This window comes from Pagrus pagrus (genome assembly GCF_965226575.1).
Source record: "Pagrus pagrus genome assembly, chromosome: 14".
NCBI lineage: Eukaryota > Metazoa > Chordata > Actinopteri > Spariformes > Sparidae > Pagrus > Pagrus pagrus.
The window spans coordinates 20,456,170-20,479,631 of NC_140198.1; the positions used below are offsets into that span (position 1 = coordinate 20,456,170).

Here is a 23,462-nt window from a genome sequence, read left to right on the forward strand (position 1 = left end):
GCAACTGACCAATCATGTTTTTGTGACGGGAAACCCCAAACCATGTTTTCCTTAACCTAACCAAGTAATTGTGTTGCTTAAACCTAGCATAGTACTTTTGTTCCCTAAACCTAGTATAGTATTTTTGTTCCCTAAACCTAACCAAGTATTTGTGTTCCCTAAACCTGTCCAAGTATTTTTGTTCCCAAAACCTAACAAAAGAGCAATAGACAATAGACAATAGTACAATAATATATGTTCCGAATGGGACACAAATCCCCATTTCCTGGGTCAATGTCTTGTACTTAACCCATTCAGCCATGACAGCTTGCTGAAAATGCGGACTCCATTTTCAGATTTCAAATGACGGTCCTGGAGAAACAATAATAATGATCTGCGGAGAACAACACCATCAAGTCCTCGAGGGTAACCTGTGTGTGATGGAGTCCAGCCAGTTTGAAAGTAAGATTCTCCCAGTTTTTTTTTTTTTTAAAGGAAGTAACTGCATGTTGCCATAGCCACAAAAAATGTCATGCCATTAGTGGTAGTTAAGTTAAGGGGAGCTAATAAGCCATAAAGAGTGTAGATAAGCTCAGGTTGCAGCATAATAGTTACAAAAAGGCTGTGTTTTATGTTCCCTGCCACAGAAGAGAAAGAAAGCCCCGCTTATGCAACGCTACTGCAGTCTCTTCCTGTGTTTATCACAGCAGAGTTGGTTCGGACTGTGAAAAGGTAGTTAACAGCTACGAGCAAGGTTACGTAAATTACGAGACCGTGAGACAAGAGGTCTCCCAACTATGTCTCTGGAAAGGTAACACATTTAGCCACGTTAATCACAGAATCAGGCTTTGCACCGTAGTGTAACAAATGAATATGTACGAAGTGAAGTGGATTAGATGACTGATCACAGAATGTTTTTTTTTCTTTTGTATTTTCATTTTGCTTACAGTGGCAAAAGGTTTCCAACAGACACACTGGAACCCTTCCCTGCACCTGCAGGCTATTACAGCGATAACTACCCAAACAGCCCAAACTCAGTTGGAGCGCACACAGTGTCCTCACGACTTGATGTCATCAAACATTACCTATAATTTTCTGTACCAGCAATATTTAACCTGAGTGGGCGGCACTGCTCTGGAATGCATATGAATACGCCATTAATTAACACAGACACATCAATTCAGGGTTATAAAATATATCATCTATATGGCTGAATCAGGTATTGGCAGCGCATGCTACTGCTGATGACAGTTGTCTGCACTGGCACGCGCAATGTATTGAAAACCAAACACGGTACAGCTTTCCAAAGCGTTGCCAAGGCACACTGGACCAAAGCAGACGTGATAAAAACCCAAAGCGATCCAAATGACAATCTGACATACGGGCTGTTCATCTCCTGCTTTGCTAGATCAACACAGATTGGACTAATGTATCACCATAATCCTCACAACACTGAATCCGAACTGCTGCCTCGTCCAACAGCGAAATGATCTCTCTCTGGCTTGTGGGAACATTGTCACACTTTGATTTGCACTAAGAGAGTCAGGTTTGTCTTGGCTTGGCTCGTCTAGAGTGAAAAAAAAGCCCACAAGAAGCAACCTGTGCCCATATGAAATCATACTGAGAGCTTTACTGTTAATGCCTCTCTGCTACAGATGGATTATGTGTGGAAATGTAGGGGGGAGGGGGGATAGGTGAGGGGCAGAGTGCTGGGGGATGGTGTGGGTGTATTCATTACAGTGAACTGCAGAAGCAACTTCATAATGAATGCTGAGGTGTGTTTTTTTTTGTGTGCGAGTATGCATGTGCGATAACTGAAGAGCACAGGGCCACTTAGGGCCACTGCATAATAACAAGGTTTCATGGGGCAGAAAAGTAAGTGAGAAAGACACACACACACACAGGCACACACACAGTTTCACAGGGGCCCCTCGTTACTCATGCATGACCGGTCCATAATGCACTTCTACGCTTTCACTCACCGTTGGCAAGACAACAGAATTACTGAGAAAAAGGATTTGGGAAGGCTGGATTTGCCAAGACTGTGGGAACAGCCAGATTCCGTCTTACACCACAAAAGATGGAGGAAGAGCAGCTCAACTCTCCAGTTCTCTAATACACACAGCAGGCGAGTGAAAGTATTATCCTTGATTGTATCACTACCTTCTCTGAGCCTGATGCAGGAGTGGAAGTATTTCACCACTTTGATTGCATGCAAAACATTTGCACATTAAAAATGTTCGGAATGAAGACAAGAGGGTTAGATGAAGCTGTATTTTCAGCGCCGAACAAAGAAAATGATGCAAAGCGATCGCACCTGCAAGTCATATACTTTGAGCTATGCATAAATGTGTGTGTGTGTCACTGAGTGTGTGAGAGTGTGCGTGTGCATGCACCCAAATATCCAACTCTGGCCAAGCATTGATCGGTCTGGCTCCCTACAAAGAAGATGTGAGCAGACAACTAATGGAAGAGCTAGCCTCAATTAGCCCACTGACTGATGGGAAATGTGATTTCATTTAGTTGTCGGTACAGACACTGTAAACAAGTCATGTTTCCCCTCCAGGAGACGGAACGAAAACAAAACAGACGCACACGCACACACAGACGGAGAGAGAGGCGAAGACGGAGGGATGTGAGATTCCTTGCAGCTGTTCAGTAGCTTACAATATGTACATCGTTGTCTGTCGTCAAAGTTTAATGCAGTCTCATTATGTTAAATGTGTCGGTGTCACCTGTGGCGGGGAGTCCAATGAGGCACACAATAGCACACTTAGTGTCCCTGTGGTAAATTAATGGCGTCGTTTTCATCCCGAGACAATTGAAAGCGAATAAAATAGTGAGACCTCTTTTTTTTTGTCCCCCTCAAACTTTTGTTCCTGCGAGCACACTCTGTGGATTTAATTAACACAAGAAAGGAAGAAAACTCCACAGAACCTGTGATTGAGTCTTGTTAAAATTCAAATTAACATGGCTGTTGAGAGTTGGACCATTTTGTATCGTGGGCAGCGTCCATGCCTGTATAATGTGCTTTTTGTCATTAAGTTTATATAACAGTACAGTTAACCAGAACAGTTTTGTACAGTTTTGGCACTACTTTTTTTGAGAAAAACTATATATTTTCTTATTGTATTGTTGTGACAAGTAAATGGGCATGTACCATGGTAGACTGAAATGTATTGAATCCCTGTGGTGACATTCACAAGCTACCCAGCAGATAAATATACACATTAGTTTAAATTAGCTCGACCAGTACCAGCTTCAACGTTCAATGTGACATAATAAGTATTACTCTGAAATAGGCATAATGAATGCTTTTACTTTTGGTACTTTAAGTATATTTTGACGTCAATACTTCGCTACCTTTACTTGAGTACAATTTGAATTCATGACTTCTACTTAAACTGACGTATTGCTACTTTTACTTTTTCACTTTTAAATACTTTCCCCCCCTCTGCACGGTGGTACAGAGTCTCTTATCGCCATATTATGCTTTTTTGCTCTTTTGCACTTAACGGTAATCAGGTTTTGACTGTTATGTTACCACAAGCAAGCAGTTTGAACGATTTATTGATGGGACCAGCAGCTATTTCTATCTTTGAAATTTGATTCATAGAAAAAAAAGTAAAGTGGCATTTTATTTCAATTAGATTCTAGCTGAAGGGATTATCCATGGATAGATTTTCATTATAGGGCAGAAGGAGGTTAGCAAAAGTTCAATCACAAAGACGGTATTTATGGATTTTCCACACTGTCAGCTGAGTTTTGATTTCACATTTATTTATTCCCACCCAATGAGGTTTCTCCACACCTGCTCTTAACCGATCATCAAGGCAGTCCTTTTCCAAATCAAACCTATTTCCCCCTCGAATGTATATCAGGTTGCATCCAAAAGTCACTTCCACATCTCTTCCAACAACGCTGATGTCTTGACTTCCTCAGTGGCATTTATACACACTCAACACCACACAGGACAAGACGCAGACATGCTCAGGTCAGATGATCTGAGCCTTCTCACAGACGCGGCATATTAACCGTCATTTGGATGCACATAACCTTTATGCAGCTGAATTGCCCTATAGCACTGATATAAAGCTCAAGTCTCATCTCATCCGGAGACAGACCGAGAGAGAGCAAAGAGAGTGTAAAGGACACAGAGAGCGAAACAAAAAGAACGAAGCCTGCTAGTGTAACAGTTTCATCAGTCCAGCCCGGGTGCATTCTGATGGAAACAGAGTACTCCACATATCGTTCTGAAGAGAGGAAATTATATGTCATGGTCTATAAAGCAGGCACTTCATATATCTTCAAAGACAGTATCCATGTGGCTTAGATCACTGTACGATGGGTGTAGAACACTCGGTTATGATGACATCACCTCCTTTTAAGCCATTTAGTTTTCTCCATTGTAGCCGACTGCAGAAGATCAAGCTACTTTAAGGATAGAGTTTCACAAATTCCATTCACATACTTCGACCGGGGCAGACAGCCAAAATAGAACTGCAGCAACATATTGATACGGCAGACCTTTACAGCCGTCAAGTGCCATTTTTGTCTCACTCGCGTCTATTTGATATTTTTAAGACTTGACTGAAGAGGCGTAATAATGGCCAGTCAGTGATGTGCAATTCACGTTGGTCTCGAGGCTTACTGGGATTAGAACTGTCAGTATGCACCACGGCACGAATGGCAAAGGATTATTTGCTTAATGTTTACATTTAAAAATAATATATCTGCACGGTACTGTGTACAGTATTTAGTGGCAGTGTTTGAGCATACTTAAAAGTCATTTCATTGTTTTGTAACATGTAAATATCATTAATTAAACATTACAAAGCCAAAAAATAAACAATATCTCGTGTAAGATTAAAGCTGAAAAGTTTATTTTAATGACAGAAAATTATTTGTTTTTATGAGATTATTTAAGATTGATTTAGATTGATTTTTTTCTAACAGTTTTTTTTTTACAGTGTAGGCCCTTGTTACAAAGGGTTCCCACACTCTTGAACATCAAATTCAAGGACTTTTCAAGGGCTTTCCAGGCCCAATTCCCTCAAGTGAAGAACCACACATGGCATAGTTTGAGACACGGATCAAGGTTAATTACTTTTGAAACACTGAGATTTCTTCTCCTGAGAACGAGCAGGCTTTCAAGCTGCTGTAGGCGTTGTCGTCATTTTTAGCTAACTTCCTGTCGGTTTTGCAGCGTGCAATCCCCTCCCTCCTCCTCACGTCACCACACATGCACGACTCCTCTCTTTTGTTCGAGGCCGCTCTCTTTGCTTCTTTCTTTTCCTCAAGCGTGTTTCATCGTTTGTCACCAGGAGAATTGGTAGCTTCCCCTGTTCTGCCATCGCTGGTGTAGGTACCAGAACACCTGCCTGTTCCAAAAGCAGATATGACCGTGTCTTTAAGGACTTCTCTGTCGTGATTGGATGAAGTGGTCAGAGACACATGGGTTGCTGACCTGAACACTATGTAACAGTGATTATGTTGAAACATAAAGCTATTTTACACTAAATTCAATAAGAAAATAAAGCTTACAGCAGCCTTATGGTTGGCTTGATGATAGATTTCTCGCCTGTGTTCCATAACCCGCATCATTCAACTTCATTCACTCATGCACATATATGACCATCACACGGCGGGTGGCGCTTGAAACAATGACGCAACTGTGGGAAACAAACATGCGGACAAACACAATGGAGATTGTTTCAAAAATGCATCAAAAGAACTTCAATTTCTTTTCTTGCACAAAAAATTTGAGCACTTTCAATGACCCACGTCCATTAACTTTCAAGGACAAGATTTCCCCCTTTCAATTCAAAAACTTTGAATGGTTTCAATGACCCATGGCAAACTTGGTGACTTGGTTAAAGACCGATCAGCTGATCTACAGAGAAGATGATCAAATTCAAGCGCTGTCTTGAGCTTCACACATTCTTCGGTTGCAGATTTGTTCCAGTCGATGTGAAAAACACTCGGGACCAGGAACAAAAGGGACGTTATCAGGATTTGTAACAGCAAAATGAAAAAGACCAGGTGGAAAATAGAAGTAATCAATTTGACTGGGCGAGCTGGGAGGAACATTTCACCACCGTGTCACCCCCCAGTCTGCTAGCTTTGCATAACTTAGAGAGTTTCTGTTGGATCTTTTTATTTGCTACAAGACCGAAATATTGCTAAACCAGTGAAATTGCATTTTCTGACACAGTCATCCATCCCTCTGATTTGTTTTCAGACTATTTTTCTTCCTTCTTTTTTCGTGCTCTCGGGCCAAACACCTCCTTCCATTCAAACAACTGCAGAACCATCTATATTCTTCACAGTTGCGATGGATCTATCAAAAAAACCCTCTTGAACTGACCTCACAGCCAGACTCTTACTTTACAAGTGTATGTCATCAACTCCCATTGGTCGTTTCTGTCCAGACGTTGCATATAAAAGCCATTCATCTGATGGATAAATGGCTACCTGGCTCGCTCTGATCTATGGACACAAATCTATGCAGGACAATCATTAAGTATTAACATACCTAATTATAGAGTAAGTCCCTTAGCGTCTGAATATTAAATGGAAGTTTTGACAGCCTAGATTATATATTCAAACACTTTTAATGCAAGAAAATCAAGTTCAGAAACTATGACGCAGTATCCAATTCAGTTAACTTCCCTGCTGCTTTTCTAGGTCCAAATTCTCCACGGATACCGGCAAAGCAAACTTTACTCGCTACCTTGAGGCTGCTGCAGTCAAACTTTAATGTCTGACAAGGACGTCAACATAACTGTCTCCAAACTTTTTCTGCCTCTTTAATTTGGTCACAGGATCTGCATCGCCATTGGTATTCAGTTTCGGCTGCACGGCAAAACTCAGCGGTGCTTGTTAAAACACTTTTCATATCTATGCAAGTGCAATGAATGGTGTCTGACAAGGGCGCTTGTCTGCCAATTGGAGTATTCTCATAAAGGGAGCACCCTGCCAAGATGAAAGCCCCGGGTGACGCCGGAGAGTGAGGTGTCGAGGGTAGGAGAGAAACATCCAGATAGGGAGGAGAGGGAGTGGAAGGGCAGACAGAAAGAGAAAGAGAAAGGACCTGGGAAAAAAAAAACACAGGGACCATTTTTAGTGCGTTCACATCTGATGCTTCTTGCAATGGACCATATATATACCATCACCTCTATGCTGCTGCTGTTTATCTCTGTGATTGTGTCTACATACATAATAAATAGTTCAAACTTGCGTATTTGGATTTACTGTTTAGGTGTTTGAGCACAAGATTGAAGCTGTGTCAGAGCTCATTTCCTGAATATCTCATGCATGGCTGCTGCTCTTTTTTTGGCTCACGTTTTTTTTTTTTTTTCCACTGAACTGTCTTTCATATTTTTTTTGTCGCTGTTGTTCAGATTCTCGCGGTTAATCTGTCTCTGCTCCAAATTCCTGCCTGTATATAGTCAGGGAGCAGATGTGTTATAAGAATGCCTCTGTGCTCCCCCCTCACCCATCCTGTTACCCCCACATCCCTCTAATTCTCTCATCCCCCTCACCCTCAACCCATTTATGACACACGCACAACGTTGTTGCCGCTGCCCTCGTCCCTGTCTCGTCTCATCTTATCACATCAGGGGCTTTAAGAGAGCGCTGGCGCGGCGGTGGCCTGTAACGTGTCACTCAGGATCGCAGCAAGGCCAACATACACTCGCATAAACAAACCGGCCACCTTCGCACGGTTCGTCTTCTTCTGCCGCCTTTGTCTGTTTCTCGCCATTTTCCTCCTACCTTTCTCTCTCCTGTTATCTCCTCCATCAGCGGTGGTCTCCTTTGAATGACAAGTACCCACTGTATATCAGTAGAACTGCTGAGACTTCAGGGATTATGCTGTTAAGTATTCTAATCAAGCTGGAAGGGGATGAAAGCGCTGCGAGCAGTTAAAGCAATATTTCCGTTTGGTATAGCGTCATACTTTAAAAGGCCTAATTTGATACAAATTAGCAAATAAATGTCCACTTAGTTGCTTCACAAGCACATTCAGCTGCAGTCTCTGTTGCTGCTTGCTTTCTTTGCTTCACATAACAATACTTCTGTTTCATACCGTGCCTTGCAGTGCAAAGACGTAACGTATCAAAATGTCAGCAATTACGCAGGAACGTCTCTTTGAGGACATATATGAAGCCAAAAAAGTGTGAGTGAAGTGCACATGAAGCCAGTCCAACAGCATGACTGAACCAGGAGAACACAGTAGGGATGGGCTATGTCTACCAAACTGGCATATGACGACGTCTACAGTGAAACATTGTGATGGGCGGTGACGTTGTTGTTTATGAATTTGAGGCAGCGTGTCCCCTCGTGTTTCCCACCAGTGCTCTGACATGAACCTCCAACTGTCTCACCCTGCAGAGGAGACTATCTCCCGTCAGGTTTAAAATCGCCCTCGTCTTTGCATCACATGTCCGTAACGGCCCGCGGGAAAGGAAACACTGCTGCCACAAATTTAACCGAGTGTCTTGGGTTGTCTAACTGAGCTGGTTTAATAAGCAAATAATAAACGGGACATGGAAAAGTAATGTTAGTGCACTGAGCTGCAACATACTTCTCTTCATTTCCTCTTCTCATATATCACAAACAACAACAACTCTTGCCCTACGGCAACTCTGAGGGGACAGGCCACTTCATTGTGCTCTCTGGTGGGGAGCCTTTTAAATCACAATGTCATCACGATGGTCAGGGATTAGTAGTCGATGGCTCTTAGCCACCGGCGATGGACGACGGCATCGCTCAGCGGCCCAACCCTAGAACACAGCATTTAATCAATTTCATGATCATCTTTACAGGGAAGCTATGTAGTTTTGGAGAAGAAATTCAAAGTCTGAATTTACAAAATGAATGAGGTAATAATACAAACTCAGAAATATTTCTCTTTTCAATAACTGAATAAACAAGCTGTTCTCAGAAGGAACATACAGTCCCCAGAACACTGTTTGAAGCTAGAAAGGTGGCAGGGTCTGCCAATAAACTGTTTATACAGTTAATTCAGTCATGAAAATGAAGCGCGTTTCTCTTCAATTTCTTCCCCAAAAATGCGTAGTGCACTTTTAACTGATCAGTTACATTTTAACCTACGAGCAGAGCTTCGCAACAGGACATCAAGACTATAGCGTAGACCTTGATGTCAGGAAAATATATCAAAAGTACAGCGTTTCATTAAAGATCTCAGATAAGAAACACACTGTCATCACTATATGTGCCCCATGAGGATATGAGCATGAAGTTTAAATGGCGTAAATTTGCTGCTGACAGGGAATTTCTTATTATTTCATATCACGGTCAAATTACGTCTTGCTGCCATGTGAAATGTGACACTACTCTCTGTGATGCATTGCCCTGCGATTGTGTATGAATATGGAAATGATCCATATCTAGCGAAAAAATCTCATATTCAGTCAATCACTGCACTTTTCTTAGAATACATACAGTACAACGGGATTCATCAGAAAAGCGCAGTGACCTCAGCTCCGTGATCATAATACCTATGAGGGTGAAAGGTGGCTCCAGGATTATGTGCCCGTGAAGGTCACCACCTTTCAAACAGGCTGGACTGGGACCAGCTGTATTGAGGAACTACTACAGATAGATACTGGCTCCCTTTTTGGTTAGAGGCTCACTTTTAATAAGGTCAGGATTAGGGTGACCAGTGCATTATGACAAGGGCTTAGGATCAGCGCTTAGTCCTGGAGAGTAGGCTGCCATTTACCAGCTCAGTGCAACTGTGGTTAACACTGTCTCATTATGACTGCGGTGCCAGGAGATTTTGGGCCTATCTCTTCAGTAATAGCTCATGTCTGCTGCAGCCCAGTGTGTGCGTCTGTGTCTGTGCGTGTGTGTGTGTAGAAGCGGGCACTGGAAGGTGACCACTGGTGTGAGGATTTGCATGTGTCAGCTGTTATGATTTAATATTTGCTACGCTGATATCTCCATTCACCGTTCTGTGGTAGCCTCTCTTCCACTATCCATCTTAACTGCAGAGTAGCATGATAATGTTGCTCTGAGGGTGCTTCTCAAATGGATTAGCAGAGATTAGCATCAGCTGGTCCATTTGAACTGGATACACATACAGCAGCATTAGCATGTTGGCAAAACTACACCGCGATCGTTGCCATAGCATGAATTTGCAAATGGAGATAAGGAGGCAGAGAAGGAGGAATATACAGAATGGCATACTGTAAAACCCTCTAGGTGTCTCATAAATCAAGAAAAAAAAATCTATTTTGCTTAATTCAGCTGCATAAATGGGTTTCATGGCAATGGATGCTTGTTTCCGACACTTCCATGTGTCTTTTATTTCTGAGTCATAATTTTAATCACTTGACTTTCGTATTCCAGGTCAGTATCTGCAAAGACAGTCTCTTATTTGGATACGAAATGGGCAGAGGATATGACTTGTAACAGGAGGCATTAACAATTTTCCAAAACAATTACGTTGACAAATTCTCCGGTGAAAAAAGCTGCTATTATTGAAATGTCATGCAGTCCAAAAATAAATGACTGCTGCCAAAAGCCAGAACATACAGCCAAGGTTACGGCTGGAATCCAATCCATCAAAACGGATCCAGCTGTGCTAAGTTCTTTCAACGGGGGCCATAGATTGAGATTTAAAATAAAAGCCAGCGGTGTGAAATGTAGCACGACTCACCGCTGCCAGCCGATGGGGCTGTACTGTTGAAAAGAGCTCGCGAGCAGCGCTGTGGGTTGGAAATGTTTATGTAAAGCACATAAATGCACCGCGCGCTAATGAGTCTGACTGGATTCATGAGAATTTTGACTCACTTCTGCCGGCTGAGGCTTTTGACTTGTGGGTATAGGGGAGTGATGGACTGAGTAATTGAGTGCACTGTGAGACAAACACTAATGAGGAAGATAAAGGAGGAATTGAGTTAACTGTGTTTCCCCATTTCTAATGATAAGAGATGAGGAGAGACAGAGAGGGAGCGCAAGGAAGGAAAGGCGGACCGTTCTGTATTCAGAAAAGAATGCATCTGCTGTATGTCGAACTTGTCTGCTCATTGTTTTTGCAAAGCACCATGCTTGTTCTATCCAACTGGAGCGAAGTGAGAGAAAAGCAAATAGCTTTAAGATAGGCGGTGAAATTACCCGTAATTGGAGACCATTTAAAAACATAATAACTTCTTTGTTTCCTCAGCGGGAGGTTCGGGGCTGGGGAAGCGTTTTGATTAGAACTGGAGATGAGTTAGCTATAAAACTACTGAGCCAAGCCTTACCCAGAGTCATGCAGTGTGTGTGTGTGTGTGTGCGCGCGTGTGTGTGCATGTGTTAAATCTGTCTGCCAAAATACAAGAATTAATAATTCCGGAGGAGGATTATGAAAGTCCAGTGTCGGACCAGCGCAGACCTGACAATATCTTATCACACAAATACCCACATAAAGCAACAGGAACAAGCAAACAGGCTTGTAAAATCTCAAAGCATCAGTGCTAAACACCAACTTACAAAACATGCAAATGGAGCATGAAAATATGTATTAAAATCCAGCTGGAAACATGCCACAGCATCCCTAACAAAGATGTGTATGCGGTGGCAAATTGTCACCGTTCCACTGAGTAGGATAGTGGAAGTAAGCTCAGGGGTGTGTGCCACTTAGGATGGGGGGAATAATGTTGTGTAGCATATAATGGATTTGCAATGTGGCAAACAGAGACAGATGGTGGAGGGGGCTGTGTGTCTCTGTGTCCTATGTGCTTGCTAGCTTGGACACAAACACACACACACACACACAAACACACACACTGTGCACGGCACAATGAGTGTGGAGAAGAAATCCCTAAGGCGCATTATGTATGCTGCCGCTCGCTCACCCAAGCCAAGGGTCTCAGTTCATTTGGTTTTTAACTGTTATAAATTGTCTCACTTGACTCCATCTTCCCTCCCCTCTACAACAGGCCCGCAGCAATCTCTACACAGGGAGCGACCCGACTCCAAAATTAGAACCAATATAGGATTTTGGAATTAGAAACAAGATCCATACGGGTAGAGAGAATACAGACAACTGAATGGAAGACATCATACAGCAGAGTAAACCCTGAGGCTCAGGTCGGAGGTTATTCTGTGTTATACACAGTATAAACATGTTTTTTTGCTGATTTTCAAGCAGATTTTCGTCATAACAATGTGGGTAGTACAGTATGTACAAATAAACAATGGCTGTAACCGTAACCCTTCCACAGACACAAAGAGTATAGAAGTGGATTTGAGAGAGTGACTCGTTTCTCACATCGAGAGAGGGGCGTCCCACCAAACTGTAGGACGAGGTGGTGCTGATCCAATGTGAATCAAGATTCGGTGACTGCATTGCCTTCAAAATGTTTTCAGAAACATATTTTGCTGTACTCAAGGTTCCAGACTAACTTTTTTTCCACTCGAAGTACTCTACTGAAAATTTTAGGAGCACCGGTGCAAAATTTAGGAGGTCCACTTATTGATCGACGAATGCTTTTTTTTTTGGTGATGTTTTTTTTCTTCTCTTTTTTTGCTGTGGCAGCCACAAAAAAACATTACCAGCGGAAATGCTTCTCAAGATATTGCATGATGATGACGATGATGATTATGATTCATCAAAATCTAGTCGCACTGTCTCCAAGATAGGTCGCAAAAATGCAACTGGTCACAGTCTGGAGCCCTGGTTGTGTTTAGCTGTAATATGACATCATTACAAGATGGCCGCGATATTGTTTGCTGGTCTGAAAGGGATGAGCCCAAACCAAGCACCACCCAACTCGCAGTACGTCAACCACCAGCCGGAGTGTTTACTGGTTTGGTCAAGTTGTTGTTGGGTTTTCCATCTTTTGAGCAAAAGAAAATACCATAGGCATTTTTCTCTTTTGTCACTTACACTTCTAAAAACAATCTTTTCAGTTGTGAAATATGTTTTTAACGGTAACGGTTATATTATATGTGTTTGTGTGTGTCTGTGTGTATGTGTGTATGTGTGTCTGTTTACAGGAGTATTGGTGTGAAACATTTTCAGTTGGATGAAATTTCACACCTTCAGCTGAAAAGTAATCAGTTAATTACAGGCTTTAAATATATCTCTAGTTTCACACAAACACACACAGTCTTTCAAAGATCCCCCATCTAAAGCCCCATTGTTCTGCACATAACCAACTATCTGAGGCATACAACCTGAATTTAATGCTGTTTAATTCATGGTGTGCACAGGTCACAATGGAAGGTCCGGTTCACTCTGAGTCGACAACATCAGTGGATTCTAACATTAGACGTGCACAGAAAACGGCGCTCGTGTAAAAAAGAGCGTCTAATAGCTTTCAAACACTGAATTAAGATGTGGGGGGACCCTCGAGCTGATGATTAGACAAGGGACTAGAAAGTGACTTCCGGCGATAATATGAATACAAAAACATACACACATACACACTCAAGTGCAAACACACACACACACAAACACGGGCACACACAGAAAGTCAATTAACATGAACATGTGTCTTTGGGGAATTATATTTCAATTAGCATTAGCTACTTCCAGGCTTCCTTTGAGACTGCGATGCTAAAACAAGAGCACGGACGTGTATTTGTGGATGCAGTAAATCCTGCTTTTCAATTAGTATCATGACATCACTCCATAGTGTTGTGCTTTAAGAACAAGTTAAGCAATTAAGGAATAAATCAATGTTTTTGCACAATATTAAATAACCATAACATCAAAGAAACATTACGTGGAAATTGGCATTTTGTTTAATTGACCCACCCACCCACACTTTCTGAGTGTAACACCACTGTTGTAAATGCAAATGCCAGGTCTGTAACAGTTTGTCAGACATAATGTTACTCTACTATGTTATTATAACAATGAAAAATGGGTTGTAGTTAGTAGTAGTATGAGTAGTGTGAGTGTTAAATGTCTATGAGCCATCAGGAGGAAATGAGTAATGTCATTGAAGAGGGATGCAACTCATTTTAGGAAATACTTGATGGAATACCAGCGATGCTTAGGAAAGATATGAACAGTGGCTGGAGGGATTTTATGTGGATATGTGTTCATTTCCTGTTTATGAACCAACTGACTGGATTTGACCCAATCATTGTATTTGCAGAGGAGAAGGAAAAAAATTAGAAATTATGTCCATGGTTCTTGTTGGGATCAGTCAGGTCATCAATATAAAATAGGCTGTATGTATTTTTTCAATATTATATCAATGTGCGTAGAACAATGCCCTTTCATGGTAACCTATCCTGTCGTCGTCTGTAATCAGGTTAAACAGGCAAACTGTAACCATGGTAACATTTGCTTGACCTTACAATTTAAATTTACTGCTTGACTGACAACTTCACTGCTTCGCCTCCGCTCCGTCTGCATTCACCTTCACCCTCTGCTGTTCTCTCTCTCTCTCTCTCTCTCTCTCTCTCACTCGCTCACATTTTCAGTGTAATCAATTCCATAAATACAACTGTAAACTGCAAATAACTCACCATCACTATGCTAATTCATATTTTAAGATGCAACAAATTATATCCAGCAATTAAAAGGCCTGACTAGTCGAGTCGCTGCAATTGAGATGATACACGGCCTCGTCCAGTCTCTTTGGTGGAAACTGGCAGGTTACTTTAGAAAGTAGTTGCTAGTTTCAGCACTGGGTATTGTAGCGTACAGTACCTTGACTTTGTAACTGGTTCCTGAATGCTACTTTTTCAAAACCAATTTCATGAACACATTTACACATTATGGTGAAAATATTTAGTTTTATATTTCAGGTCCTTGACATTTTTACAGACTCAAAGCAGTTTCATGAAAAAATAAACCACAGTGTTGTGAGCCCCGTCTCTGGCTGTTTTTCCTACATGTCTCGAGACAGTTGATCACCAGCGCTATTAGTTCTTGGCCCAACAAGCACGTTGCATGCTTATTGGCTCACTGACGCTGATTAGATTATCAAAAGTATCCAAATTTGGTATCGAATGACAAGACATTTTTCGATACTCGATTGTATCGAGGCAATTTGGTCGGTCCCATAAAAGCATCGAAGTTCGGTACCCATCCCTCGTCTGAACAGGGATTTAACCGGGTTAAACTGGGTTGGGGTTGGGTTTGGAAGTAAAGCAGACAGCGCCTGTCGAGTTCAGATCGGGCTCGGTTACTACTCTCTCAGACTCGATCAGGGACGTACAGAACGTAGTAGTCTGTACCAAACAAACATGTTCTCTTACATCTTGAGATTTGTAGGCCAGGGCATGTTTGCAGCACTACAGCACTTCACTGTAATCCTGTTCTGTCATGCATTTTACCCTTGTCAAAAAAAACGGAAGCTTCTGCTATTTGGATCTTGCACTTGGCCACATTACAATTTCAGTAATATTTTGATTAATTGTCCCTATCTCAACCCAAAAGATGGCCTGGATATAGCAGCTGTATATCTCTCTCTCTCTCTGTCCCATCCCTGTTCTGTTTTTCGCTCTACCTCCAACCTTTTTTAACACATTCCCTGGGAATTCACTCTTCCTGTCAACCCCGATTTGACTGAAAAATACGCCTGTGCATGTAGACAGAAAGTTCTCTCTGAATCTGGGTCATAAAAACATGCCACAATTTCGAAGCTTCATCCCGTGTATAGTCCAGCAAATGTAGCCCCCGAAAAACAAAACGCTAGCCTGCTGTTTTCTCACTGCTGTGTCTCAACACCTCTGGGTTTTTTGTGTGCATGTGTATTTTCGCGCGAGAGTGTATGTTTTCGGTGTACACACACAATATGGCTGCGTGTGTGAGAGTGTTTCTGTACACAATATGGGCTCGCTTTGCTTTGGCTGAATTCATTTCTGTCAAGAACAGACACAGAGTCCCCGAACAATATCGGAGTTGGGGGCAGAGGAGCTGAGGGAGTAGGCAGAGTCACGGCTGTCCATATCTTTATCGCTGTTGAAGAAAATGATTACTGTAACATGTACTACCAAGTCTCCAGACTCTGGCCCTGGGGGAATTGTATGAAAAGGAGCTGTCAGATGAAAGGCCACATAACATAAAAAGAACATTATCTTGGTTAAGGGGTTGTTAAGAGAGGAGGGACAATACATGAACTTGCAGAGCACCTTCGGTTCAACTGTAAGTGCATGTTGAATGGACACACTTCATTCGTATGCTTATTTGCAAGCATACGCACTGTATGTGCGGAAGAGAGAGAGAGAGCGAAAGAGGCAGGAAATAACTTCATTATCTTTGGTTTTCTTTAATTTCTCATTTTCCTCAGTCTGAACTTCGTTTACCTCTCCCTGGTTTGAGTGAAAGATTACAACACCCTCTGCATGGAGAGTTTTAATCCAAAAAGGTGATTGTGTTTGTGTCTCTTTATTCCAGAGTGTTTGAGATTAGTGACACATGGCTTGTCAAAGACTGGAGCCTCAGATTAGCCACTCGCTAATCCTTTGGAATTCAATGCTAATACAGACATCACATATGCATGGACGCGTACACACAGGCCGACGCTCTCGCAACCAATAACGCAGTCTGTCTTCCCCCGGTATGCCGTGTGCTTGGGTTTAATTTGTACGTGTCGATTGTGCCCGATCGCTGGAGTCTGACTCGAACAAAAGAAGGCAAACATCGGGCGGAAGTTTGCTTGTCAATCAAGAAGTTTTCCGATGAGAAGGATGAATCATATCAAATAGGTGCAAACGAAGCTGACCAGGAGTACGAATGAACAGCATTCATTTCTAACTGGTTCTATGGTTTAATAAGTTACATAAATAAATGCACATTATTTCATATCCTGACTTGTACACATAAATAGCTACATGTTCACTTTGAAGAAAAGCCCCATCAGCTGATGTGTTAGCTGAGTTTGCACACCCCGTGCACCTACTGGGAGGTCTATTTAGGGTGCAGGCCCGTTGTCTGCTGCCGCCGCTGCTGTTGCAGCTGAATCCACCTGTGGGCTCCTCTCTCACCGTTCTCCACGGGAGGCTGCATTTGATCTCTCCCTTCTCTTGCTCTGGGCGGGCTTTAAATTACACACTGCCTAAGAAATATGAAACACAGCCTTGATACCAAAATAAAACATCTACATTTATTCTGCCTTGATTATCCACAGAAATGTTTATTTGTGGATTAGAAATGACATTTTCCGTATTTGGAAGCCAGGAAGTCATTAGCACACAGCATCCCCAACATATGATTCCATTAGATAACACCTATCACTTTTTTCTAAAGTGGTATGCTATTTATTAGAATTAAACTATCTTATGAATATGATGTGCCCTTGAATTTAAGCCTGACTGGATAATTATAGATGTTTTTCGATTTGTGTGCTTCAAATGTGCAGTTATTAACACAGCCAACCGCGATGGTGCGTCATTTCCACCCCGCAGCCAATTACTCCAGAGTATTTATTCTATTTTCAGGAGATTCTTGCCAGGATCAGTAATGCCCTACAGTATACTGCAGAACTCAGTAAACTGTATGACTGTATCAACGCTCAGGGGATGTGTGTGTGCGTGCATGTCTGCACAACGGAGTGTGCTGGAAACCCGCAAGTTATGAAATCTCAGCAGTTGACATCTGGCGAGGTCATATTCTCTGAAGACACAAGAACCCCGATGACGATACCAATACAAGGGAGTCAGAACAGTTCCCATCAACACATTTTTTTTGCAATTCAAATCCTGTGACAAAGATACGTATCGTCATGGTTTGGTTTTTGGGTTATCTATTGTTGTTTTATTTTGGAAGATTCATCCTCATGTGTCCTGTTTGTGTTTCCTTGATCCCCGCTGTTGAGTTTCCCTGATCCCCGCTGTCTGCCTGTTCCTTGTGTCCCCATTTATCCTGAATAAATCTTCATCCATTGAGATCCTTGCCTGCCGTCTCCTCCATCGTGATACTTATATTATGGAAGCAGGATGTTTTACAGTTTAACAATGAACTTTATTGTATAAAATGACATCAGTGCACTGAAACGAGCATCTAATTCTGCATTATTTTCTGTAAAAAAGTTTTCAAATCAACGCATATTGGACAACATGTACGCCGACACAGTATATCTGTTAAAGGCCCATATCGGCCGATAACAGTCTTTCCCACACATATATTTTCCTTGGCGGGACTGTCCATGTATATAAAGGCCGCCCAAGTATATCTGCCAACCCATTTTAGCATCTTATTTTTTTAAGATCCGTCCGAGGGAACAACGCTATCCATGATCGATTAACTAGTGCCCCTCCTGTCTACTGTCAATCACACACTCTGCAGAGAGACGCTCTCTGGTACTACCCCCCCTCCTGTAAACGCACTGATTGTGATGTGACCTCTCCTATTAAGTGTCGCCCGCCTAATGCCTACTCCTGCCGCTGTCTTGTACAAACTTGCAAGCGCACCTGGCTGTTGCGATGTCGCTCAGTGCACGTTGGTTTTGATCGGCTACATAAATTCATCAATTAAAGCAACACTGTGAGGCCCAACGTTAATTTAGGCGATCTCTTAAATGATTCTGAAGAAAGACACTTGATTTTTTTGTGTCAGCTCCAGATGACTGTCTTCATACAGGCTGAATTTTGCCTCTTACTGAATCTGTAGCTTTTGAGGATATTTTGAGGATATGAGCATGTGCAGTAAATCAAAACAGAGGGCTCAGATGTGCCAGATGTTTCCTGAGGTTGCCTATATGACAAATAAAAGCAGGCCTATAATATTAGATCACCGGATGCTTGAGAGATCTGTTCATTTAAAACTGTACTGTATGTTTTGAAGATGATATTTGCTTGGTAAAATCTCGAGCACCTTTCTTTCTAAAGGTATTGTAAAACAAGGACGTCTGATCTGGCTGTCATGACAGTCTGTTGCGTCAATCGGTGTGGGCGCATCCTTTGAGATATCCGCTGCCTGGTTCAGGGGCTGGGCTGTCGGCTGGCGCTCTGCACGTTGGAGGACAAGCTTCATTGGGCCTCATTTTGTCCCTATGTCTAAACACAACGTGAGGGCTTCTGTGTTTAACTTTATGGATATACATTCCCGAGAAGAAAACGAGCCCAAATGCAGCAGCCTACTGGTGTGAGAAGGAGTTGGAACGGGTGTCAGGTTTGCTGCAAGTGTTTCTGGAGCAGCTCTGTAGAGGCACATTTCTGCTCTGCCATGAAGAGCGTGTAAGCTCTGAAACCCGCCACGTTCCCCTCCAGCCTCCTCCTCCTTTCTGTTTCAACTTTTTTAACACCTGGACTAACAAAAGACTGGCTTTGATCACGGGAAATCCCTTGGCAGAGCAGCAGTGAATCCACAGTGGAGCTCCATGTGTGTGTGTGAGCGTGTGTGATGCACTTTGAGCCAGTGCTGCTCTACTGAGGATTCTCAGCACTGAAGCTTCGTGGCATCGGTATGAGGTACGGAGCGCCTCGCACGCTCTACCCGTCAAAGCGTGGCCGTGAAAATGAACACGCTCGCAAACACACAGAAGCAGGAGGGGGGGGAGTGCAAGTGAGCAAGAAAGAGAGAACATCTTGTTTCTCCTGTGTAATCAGTGGCTCTGCAAACACACACACAAGGCCGCTTGTTATCAGAAGCTTTCCCACGCTGCTGTGGTACAAAGCTCCACGCCAGGATGGGAGGATGAAGCGAGGGAGGAATGGACGGAAGCACAGAGGGATGGAGGGTCAGCCTTCAGCAGCTTAGACTCACTGCGGGGATAAACACATCCCTCGGTGGGGGTTTGTATTTAGGCTAGCGAGATCAGAGTTCAAAACAGAAAGACTACCAGGCAGGCAGAGCGACAGGAAACAGACAGCGCAGCAGAGATAAACAGGCATCCAAACAGCAAACAACACGTATCACACACTTCGGTGGCAGAGATTGCACATTCCTCCTCCACACACCTCTCCTCCCACATTACTCTTACATCAACTCCTCTATTCTCGAACATCTCCCTCTTCCTCTGTCGCTCTCTGCCTCTATCTCCCCTCGCCTGCCGCTCAGCCCCGAGCTCTTACGTAAGAGGCCCATTTGCATAACAGGCTGTTTTCTCTGGCTCCGGCACGGGCGCATGAGACACACTGGATAATATGTTAACAACTCGGGCTGTTGGTAAACAACAACCTTCATCACAACACTTCACGTTCACACTATATAGCGCGCAGGTCTCGTCGGTGACAGAGATGCAGCGTCTATGGATGTCTTGATGCCAGCTGGCAGCGGCCCAGAGGGGCTGAAAACAGCTGTCATTTACAGAGCGCACGGATGTGGCTTCGGCGAGACAGACTTCATTCAGGAGGAGGCTGACCTGCCCGCTGTGTGGAACCTATACAATAATAGGTCTTGCACCGAGAGATGACTGTTCAAATCAAGCAGCCTAGCATTATCCTCTTCAGGGTTAGGGAGACAGGGGAAGTGAGAGAAAGAGGCTGGTGTGTGTGTGTGTGTGTGTGTGTGTGTCTGTGTGTGTGTGTGTGGTGAGGATGAAATGAGCCCGATGTGGAGCACTCGGTATGATAATGTCCTTGCTTAGGCCTCTTCAAACATAAGCTATACAAACAGAGCACACATTTGCAAAGATATATGCAAACATACGCACGCACGCACACACACATACATACACACACACACACACACACACACACACACACAGACGCTCTCATAATGAGTGTGCCGCCCTTAGGAGAATAAAGAGTAAAAGAAAGGCTGGGGAACGTTAGCGAATGCTGCAGTGCGAGCTGTCGGATACACCAGATACCCTTAGATACCTCATTACATACCAATTCATTAAGTCAAGAATGGACTTAATCATGTCTGGTTATTAAGGAAGGACTGCTCTCTCTCTCTCTCTCTCTCTCTCTCTCTCTCTCTCGCTCTCATATGCACACACACACACACACACACACTTCAAAGAGACAACAACAAATGATCAAGGGAATCAAGCACAAACGATCTCTCATGTGGGATTTCTCATCTGCCCGTGTGGAAAACAGCGTTTAGAGTCAAGACTTTCGTGTTAATACATGTGTCACCCTTCAGTAAATCTTGATATGATTCGAGGGAGGATAAAGTGGACTTTATGCCACAGAAGCGGCGCTCAGCGTGGCGTACGTGGCCGCGCTGTGAGACTGACAGTTGTTTTGGGAGTAAATCCATCACCCTCCCGCCCCGTCACTCCCACACACACACACACACGGCGCGAACGCACCAGCTCTCGCTCTTTAACTTCTCACATAAATGGTGATTTTTTGTTACATTTCTTTGGTTGTCCAGGATTTGTGTTTGAAAGTGCTGAGAAATTGCCACAGAAAACACCACTGGGTTGTGCTCAAGCGACTTTGTATCACATTTGTTCAGCATGGAAAAATGATTCCAAAGCAGCTCAAAGTGTGGCGTGCATCCTCAAAACTGAGAGCCTGGTGGACACAAACTCCAGCTTGAGGTGAAAATAAATCGTTCTTGCATTCCCAGAATTCACTTGTTGTCATTTCCCTTACATACTAGCCATCCCACGAAAAAGGATCTCTAAAAGTTGGGCAAAAGCTTAATTTTGATTCCAGTTTATGAGTTATTTATCTCGTCTAGTTCTACTTCAGTGTGTGGTTGAAAGAGCGCCGACCCATCTTACAAGCGATTGGCTGTGACCTTGACCCCCAATGTCACCTTCCTGGCATGTTTACAGCTGGGTCCTCTGTGGCAGGTGATAAACACCACTGTGAGGTGTGTTATCGTGTAATTATCGAGAACATTCGCATTTAGATGAGTTCAACCAAACTGATTTCCATCTTGTAAACCAGGAGGTGAAGAAGATGGACCCTAATATTATTGTATGCTGAAAAAATAAATCTGACATCCCAATCAGGCCTGCTCCTACGACTCGTTTGAAGTTAATGGCTATAACCCTTTTTTTTAAAACCTCACTGACAGTGCGCTGGAGCCGCAGACGCCACACCTGTGCACAAGAAGTCAAATTCACGAAAGACAACAATGCAATCAGCGTGGAACCAAATGTTCTGCATATCTGCCAGCCTGTAAAGCTGCTGCCATCAGCAGCATCACACAGTCCGGTGCGTAAAAGGCTGCCAGTGCCTCCGTGACTCATCCAAGCGCTGCAAGTCAAAAACAACCGCGGGGTCTGTTTCTTTCACGGTGAGGTGTGTCTTCCTCGCGGGCTCTTTTTTATTGTTTGTTTGGTTTTGTTTTTTGAGGGGCGGAGGGGGGGTTCGATTGCCACTCACGCACAGGGCACGAGACTGTGGGTGCAGGCGCACCGGTCTGTGCGGTGCTGAGGTCGTGTCCTGAGCACGCAATAATGAGAATAGGACTCCCCTCATTCCTGAACATTAACATCCAAGACAAGCTCTCTCTCTCTCTCTCTCTCTCTCTCTCTCGAACTATCCCACATCGCGCACGTTCGCGCGCACATTCAACGCACGTACAGGCAGAGAAACGCACGTACGTGAGGATGAGAAACCCTGCGAGAGTGAGAGCTCCGCACCTTTCTGCCAGGACCCGCGCGTTCTGCCACTTCACCCTGCCCTGCTGCTGGCCTGCAACATGCGCGCGTAAACACACACACACACACACACACACACACACACACACACACGCACACATTTGCGCACACATACAAATACAACGCGCACGTACACAATACAACTATGCAGCACTCGTCCCGGGCTCACCTTTGAGAAGAATCCCATAAATAGTGTAGAGGGTGAAAATCAAATTACTCTTGAGATTCATCCTGTCGTCCTCCTCTTTCTTCGCTCTTGCCTTCCGCGCGCTAACTTCTCCTTCAGCGTTTCTCCCCCACTGGACCTTCGAACCGGACCGGACGGCTTTTATCAGCTATCCAGGTGGACTTGGTATATAGTGCGTCTTTCGTGCGTCTCTTGGAGGGAAGGGGGTTAACACAAGAGACTTCGCGACCCCGTAGACTGTGATGCTCTTTTTAAAAAAAAAACAATAAACAATGTCCCTCAGAAAACAATACTGTGGATGTTTTCTGGGATGCACCGGCGCTGAGGTAGCAGCTCAGTTAGCGGGACTCCTGCGCACAGCAGCAGTAGAGCTCAGGCACTGAGAGCAGGCGTCCTCCGGTACCAGTGTGGATGCTGCCGCTGCCGTACTACTGTCTGCCCCGGTCTTGCTCCGCTGTGGCGCACAATCCACAGCGCAGGGAACACGAGTGGATTGTTTGAGTCCCGCCCACACAGCTTTGACGGACATGAAAGGTGAACCAATCACTAAGACCCGAGGCTAAGCGAAGTAGGGGGTGGGGGGAGAGGCACGGAGGGAGGGGCGCCAAGCGTGTGAGACACACTGCAAAAAATATCCATTTGAACTTTATTTAGACCCACTGAGTGTTGAAATACTTGCATGCAAGGCCAGTTGAGATGAGTTAACACACCTTTCACCATGACCATTTCCAGCATACTGAGCAAATATGAACTGAACTGTTTTGGGGAGAAAATCAGTGGCAGAACTTTAGATTTATTTCACTTTTTGT

General features: G+C 43.6%; 1 protein-coding gene across 3 annotated transcripts in view; it reads right to left on the reverse strand.

Annotated features, from left to right (window-relative positions):
• Positions 1 to 23,146, reverse strand: part of LOC311270007 (cell adhesion molecule 2-like) — a 237,663-nt gene extending 214,517 nt beyond the window's left edge. For 2 of the 3 annotated variants that reach the window (XM_084374617.1, XM_084374616.1), the window contains exon 1: positions 22,636 to 23,146. In XM_084374617.1, coding sequence (XP_084230743.1) covers positions 22,636 to 22,696 — 61 coding nt within the window. In that variant the 5' untranslated portion in view covers positions 22,697 to 23,146. The remainder of the gene's footprint in view (positions 1 to 22,635) is intronic. The other variant, XM_084374618.1, reaches the window with a different exon arrangement.
• Positions 23,147 to 23,462: the final 316 nt, after the last annotated feature.